At 43.2% G+C, this 6592-nt stretch overlaps 2 protein-coding genes across 2 annotated transcripts in view; both read left to right on the forward strand.

The window, feature by feature from the left end:
- Positions 1-598, forward strand: part of TMSB15B (thymosin beta 15B) — a 3042-nt gene extending 2444 nt beyond the window's left edge. The window contains exon 3 of the mRNA XM_040629540.1: positions 159-598. Within this exon, the coding sequence (XP_040485474.1) occupies positions 159-196 (38 nt within the window). The 3' untranslated portion in view covers positions 197-598. The remainder of the gene's footprint in view (positions 1-158) is intronic.
- A 4632-nt stretch (positions 599-5230) lies between these two features.
- Positions 5231-5659, forward strand: LOC121102419 (late histone H2B.L4-like). The gene has a single exon (XM_040628263.1). It carries the CDS (start codon positions 5231-5233, stop codon positions 5657-5659), a length of 429 nt encoding a protein of 142 aa, XP_040484197.1.
- The last annotated feature ends 933 nt before the right edge of the window (positions 5660-6592 follow it).

The following is a 6592-nucleotide window of genomic DNA, read 5'->3' on the forward strand; positions in this document are numbered from 1 at the left end:
ACACACACACACACACACACACACACACACACACACACCTGTAAGCAGGCATGGCAACTTTCAGTGAGTTAGAAATGTGCTTTTGGGGAAGAAATTGAACTTAATCTTAGAAAAATACCTTCTTAACGATTTTTTTATGTTTGTTTTTTTCCCCCCAGCTATCCAGCAGGAGAAAGAGTGTGTTCAAACTTCATAAAATGGGAATCTTCTCCCAAGAGCAGTTTTCAACAATGCCTGAGTGTCTCGGTTTGGGGCTTGTTTTTTTGTAAACCTATGTGCTTGTAGAGATTTTAGGCACTGTCTAATGCTTCACACCCATACTCCCTGGCTGAGGTCAGGAGTAGCCAATGTTCCCTTATGTTCATTTTTAAACTTTCCATTGGTGCATAAACTCCAGCTGGCAAGGGTTGTCCACAGTCCCACCATTGATGACCTTTGTGTGTGAAGTCCTTCCACCCCCCTACAGGGTCGGCTACTTTTCACCCTCTACAATGGATGTCTCCATTGCTCCATAATCTTCATAAAGTGGCATGGGTTTGCAGCTTCTCACAGTTTGTTTTCATTTCTAATGTAGCAATAAAATAATAAGTAAAATCAATACATTAAGGCTCCTGTGGTTCATTCCTAGTGGTCTTCTGAGGAATGAAAGTACCAAGGGTACTCTTCAACCAAGCAAAATGGTTGCAGGAAACACACTTCTGCAGATCATTCTCGTGGAATAGGCTCTCATCTGTCCAGGTGCAGTGGGTCCTGACTTAGTGATGCTAGGTGCTTTTTCCTTAGAATTGGAATCATACAATTCGAGAACCTTGGAAGGAGAGGTCATGTGGACTAGCCTCCTTATCTCAGAAATGAAGAAATGAAAACATCTGAAGTGATGATCTAAGGTGAATAAGAGTTGGAATTCTAGCTGGGCTTTCTCGCTTTCTCAAATGTGCTTTTAAATTAAATGGAAGGAGATGCCCAAGCCTGGTGATGCATGCAGAAGGGCATAGGAGGCATATGCTAGCACACACTGTGCTAAGCACATCACATCTTACTATTAAGCAGAAACTCAGATATACCTGAGGGTAACCCACAGCACTGAACCTCTGGTCGGTCTCCCTGTCCTGAACAAAATTCACTATCTTAATGAACCAAGTATTTGGTATTCATGGTGAGCATTAAGTGTTATGGACTGAATTGTTCTCCCCCACCTCCAAAAAAATATGTTGAAGCCCTAACCCCCAATGTGACTGGATCTGGGGATAGGGTATTTAGGAGGTAATTAAGGTTAATTGAGGTCCTAAGGATGGGGCCCATCTGATAGAACAGTGGCCTTAAGAGGAAGAAGCACCAGAGATCCCTCTCCCTGCCATGTGAGGACACAAGGGAGTGGCCATCTGCAAGACAGGAAGAGAGTTCTAAGCAAAAACTGATCCTGCAGGACCTTGTTCTGGGACTTCTTTCCTCCAGAACCGTGAGAAAATAAATTGCTATTGTTTAAGCCACCCAGTCAATGGTATTTTGTTATGGCAACTCAAACTGACCAATACAATAAGGAATACATGTAAATAGGCAAGTTCCGATACCTGCCCATAAACAATACTGTCATCACTGAAAACTTATAAGAACCAATCACCTAGAATCCCACGAATCAGAAGTATCAACATTTGAGTGTATGACAATCCAGGGTGGTCTATTAATATTTGTATATTTTCCTACAAAAAGCGATTATGCTGTCCGTACCTATTTGCAACCTCAGGTATTATCTTACCACCTCCTTCTAAGGGCTGACATCCTTAAATAATGACTGGTTTTATAGGAAGTGGAAGCTGTTTTCAATAACATAAACTTCAATAAGTAAAACAGTAGTTGGGTTAACTCTGATCAAATGTCGGTTAGGTAACACAATCACAAGGCTTAGTGTAGCCAGAAGATTTGAGAGTTTGAAGTAACCATGTTGGTCATCAATACCTTACCTCTTGCCTGAATTATCTGGCAGTCACTCAGCTTCTTGCTGTGACAGGCTGCTTACTTACACTGTGCCCAAACCTGCCTTCCTATAGCTTCTATCCAATAGTCCTAGGATTGTGTGCTGGAGACCCAAATAATGTAGTTGTCCCTCCTCATATATTTGAAGTCAACTGTTGTATGCCTACCTCTATACCTCCAAGGCTTCTCCTGATGACACTTCCCTGATCCTCTGAATCCAACTTACATGAATGGGGAACATTCTGGTTGCTGATGTGCTCAAGTATGCTCATGACGAGATTTCTTTGCATCCTGATTCTGTCATCCAATACATTTGCTCTGCTTTCAACATTGCTGTTTGCAAATTTGAGAAACATACTGTACATCCACGATAGATTCAGCAACCTCTGCATTTGCATATCATTTAGGCTGCATTTGCACAAGATTAGGATTATTTCAAAGGGCCTGACAGAAAGAATTAACTTTGTCAGGTGAGCTGGGATTGGATAATAACCCATTGTTCAGTTGCATCTGTTAATAGTTTCATTAATATTGATTCTATCCTGAACAGTTTAAGTGTTGGGCTGAAATGAGAGGTACATGGTGGCAGGTGAAAGACGTAGCTGCTAAGTGAGTACTCATACAGACGTGAGATGGGAACAATTGCTCACCTAAAGTAGTTTTACTCAGCATTTCTTTTTTCTTTTTCTTTCTTTCTTCTTTTTTTTAAAGTAGGCTCCATGCCCATTGTGGAGCCCAAAGCGGGGCCTGAACTCAGGATCCTGAGATCAAGATCTGAGCTGAGATCAAGAGTGGGACGTTTAACCAACTGAGCCACCCAAGTGCCCCACAGCAGTTCTTAAATATATAATGTGGGGAAACCCTTCTAGTTACTAGATTCACTTGCTTGTCTAACCAGAGCCATAGTTTTCCCCCAATAAGCTCATTAATATTAGGGATTGAGATTTAAGGCCCTGAACAAACAAGGAAGGAAAAATATATCACACACCTATTTCCTCCTCAGTCTCTAAGGGCGAACACCCAGGAACACTTACTGGTTCATACTTCACCTGCTCCCACTTTGAGCCAATGGCTGTGGTTCAGGGTCTTCAAGTCCGTTATTGGCTGAACCAGTGCAGGGTGGGGCTTGGGCTACTCTGATTGGATGTTCCCATCATCTCCTGAGGCATAACTGCAGGTTCTGAAGCTTTGCATTTAAAAAAAAAAATAAAAGAGTATTAAAAAAAACCCCAAAAGAGTGTAGACCAGAAAACAATAGATTTGGATAAATCTGAGCTAGTTAGACTAGTTACTTCGGTTCTAGGAAGCTTGAAAAAGGCACTATTTTATGAATGTCCTGATATAGCTATTTCTGTACTGTGGCTCCTGGTAATTTATTTAAATGAACTCCACAGTAGGGGTCGTGTTGAAAAAAGTCTGTATGGGGTATTTTGTTTTATGAATAATGTTTCCCCCAGTTTGATGCTTGTAATTTATTATTTACAGCAGTAAAGCTGTTTCTCTTATTTAAAAAGTTTTTCTGCAATGCGACACCAAATTTATTAATAATATTTGAAGTAGAATTTTTGTATCCTCCTTTAAAAATGGGACTTATCAGAAATTTGTTTAGCACACATTCTTCAATAAGTTTTTGCCATCATATTGTATTTTCTTGAAATAAGAATGAATTTTTTTTTCTTCATTATCTGGAACTATTTTGTTAGCAGTAGGATTACCTGATCCTTGAAGGTTTGACAAGACACACCCTTGGAAGCCAGGCCATTTGGGACCATAACTCGTTGATGACCTCTATTTCTTCAATTCTTTGTTTGATTCAATTTCTATAATAGAGGAAGGCCAGGGCTGGGTGAATGGGCTGACTTCCTGTGCCATGTGGGAGGAAATGATACAGCCCAAATTTATTGAGTGCTCATGACGTCTATTGTGTTAAGCAGTTTACTTCCATCATCTCATTTAATGCTCACAACAACCCTATGAGGTGGCTACTACTATCATTCCCTTTTCACAGATGAGAAAACACAGGCTCAGGGAGCTTCCCTAATGGCACACAACTGGTAAAGAGTAAAGCTGGGATTTGTACCCAGGTCGGTCTGACTTCAAAGCACGTAAAACCAGGCCATATCCTGCCGACAGAAATGGATACTTAGATCCTTCCGTATCTTGGCTATCGTGAATAATCCTGCAACGAACATGGCAGTGCCCGTTCGTTGTACCGGTTTTTCTTCAGATAAATACCCCCAAAGTGGAATTGTCGGATCATATGGTACTTCTAATTTTTTGAGGAAGCTCCATGCTGTTTTCCAAAGTGATCGCACCAGTTTTCGTTTCATACAGTACATTACCAATGGTGCAGGAGACTGCCTTTTTCTCTCCATCCTCACAAGCATTTGTTATTCCTAGTCTTTTTGATTATAGCCATTCTAGCAGGTGGGAAGTTTTACCTCCTTGTGGTTTTGATTTGTCTTTCCCTGACTGGTGATATGGGAGACCTTTTCATGTACCTGCTGGGCATCTGTCGGTCTTCTGTGGAAAAATGTCTATTCAGATCTTTTGCCCGGTTTTTAATCAAGTTGTTTGATTTTTCTTTTTTCTGCTTTTGAGTTTTTGGAATTCATTGTATATTGTGGATGTTAACCCTTTATCAGAAACACGATTTGCAAATATTTTCTCCCGTTTTGGGTAGGTTGCCTTTTCATTTTGTTGACGGTTTCCTTTGACGTGCAGAAGCTTTTGCGTTTCATGTTCGCCCATTTGTTTCATATACTCCCTGTGGAGGTGTAGTTTACTCCAGATTTTCAACATGAAACTCTTTTTCTTTTTTAAAGGGACCGAGAGAGAGAGAGGGTAGGAGAGAAGGGGAAGGGACAGAGGGAGAGGGAGAGATTCCCATGCAGGCTCCAAGCTCAGCATGGAGCCCGAAGTTGCGTGGGATTTCACAACCGTGAGATTGTGACCCAACATCTGGAGGCAAACTGCACCTTCACATGGAATGTGAGTGAACGTTTTTCTGGTGGCCATCACAAGAGCTTTAGAGGCCGCCTGATTCCCACTCTGACTGAAACGACGGGAAGCTCGAGGGCATGCAATCAGATCTGACGAGACCTGGCTCAGTGACCCGCCTTCTGGCTTTGTATTTTGTCCAATCAGATAGGGCTTGCCGGTGACGTCAGGAAATGCAGCGTCTATAAATAGGCCAGCACCGGGTCAACCGCCTCCCGCGTCCTTCCTTCTGAGCTGTAAGGAAGGCGAGCACCACATGGCTGAGCCTGGCTGTGGGACCTCTTCTGAGGAAAGCCTGGGCACGGAGGAACCCTCGGCAGCCGACCCGAAGAGCCCGAAGCAGAAGCAGCCAAGGCGCCAATGCCGCCGCCACTGCCTCCGCCGCCGCCGCCGCCCCGACAGTTTCGCCACCTACTTCCCCAGGGTTCTGAAGCAGGTGCACGAGGGCCTGAGCCTCTCGAAGAAGGCCGTGAGCGTCATGGATTCGTTCGTTAAGGACATCTTCGAGCGCATCGCCGACGAGGCCGCTCGTCTGGCTCGCTCCACCAAGGGCTCCAACAAGCACTCCACCATCAGCTCCAGGGAGATCCAGACAGCCGTGTGCCTGCTGCTGCCCGGGGAGATCGGCAAGCACGCCGTGTCCGAGGCCACCAAGGCCATCATCAGGTACACCTTACACCAATGAGCTGCTGCCCTCCGGACCAGCTGACCACCTCGCAAACCAAAGGCTCTTTTCAGAGCCACTTCACTGGGCACAAAAAGACCTGTAACTCTCCAGAGTGCCACCTACTCTATCTAGCACTTGGACCTGGGCCATTGTGCCGGTCCTTAAAACACTTTTACCGTTCTCCCATTCCCACTAGATATTCTTTCCTGCTTTGTCAAAGATGAGTTGACCATATAGTTGTGGCTCCATTTCTGGGTTTTCTCTTCTGCTCCATTGATCTACATGTCTGTTTTTGTGCCAGTACCTTACTGTCTTGATCACTACAGATTTGTAATGTAGCTTGAAATCTGGAATCTTGATGCCTCCGAGTTTTGCTTTTCTTTTTCAGAATTGCTTTGGCTCTTCAGGGTCTTTTGCAGTTGTATACAAATTTTAGGACTGTTTGTTCTAGCCCTGTGAAAAATGCTGGTGGTATTTTGATAGGGATTGCATTAAATGTGTAGATTGCTTTGGGTAGGATAGACATTTTAACAATGTTTGTTCTCTGAATCCCTGAGCATGGAATGCTTCTCCATTTCTTTGTGCCCTCTTCAATTTCTTTCATAAGTCATCTGTAGTTTTCAGAGTAGAGACCTTTTACCTCTTTAGTCAGATTTATTCGTAGATATCTTGTTTTTGGTGCAATTGCAAATGGGATTGATTCCTTGCTTTCTTTTTCTCCTGCTTTGTTAGTGGTGCATAGAAATGCAACACATTTCTGCACATTGACTTTATAGCCTGTGACTCTGCTGAATTCATGTATGAGTTCTAGCAACCTTTATGGTGGAGTTTTGGGTTTTCTGTATGGAGTATCCTGTCATCTGCAAATAGTGAAAGTTTGACTTCTTCCTTGCTGATTTGGATGCCTTTTCTTTCTTTCTCTTGTCTGATTACTGAGGCTAAGACTTCTAG

Source organism: Ursus maritimus (genome assembly GCF_017311325.1).
Source record: "Ursus maritimus isolate PB19 chromosome X unlocalized genomic scaffold, ASM1731132v1 scaffold_X1, whole genome shotgun sequence".
Lineage (NCBI taxonomy): Eukaryota > Metazoa > Chordata > Mammalia > Carnivora > Ursidae > Ursus > Ursus maritimus.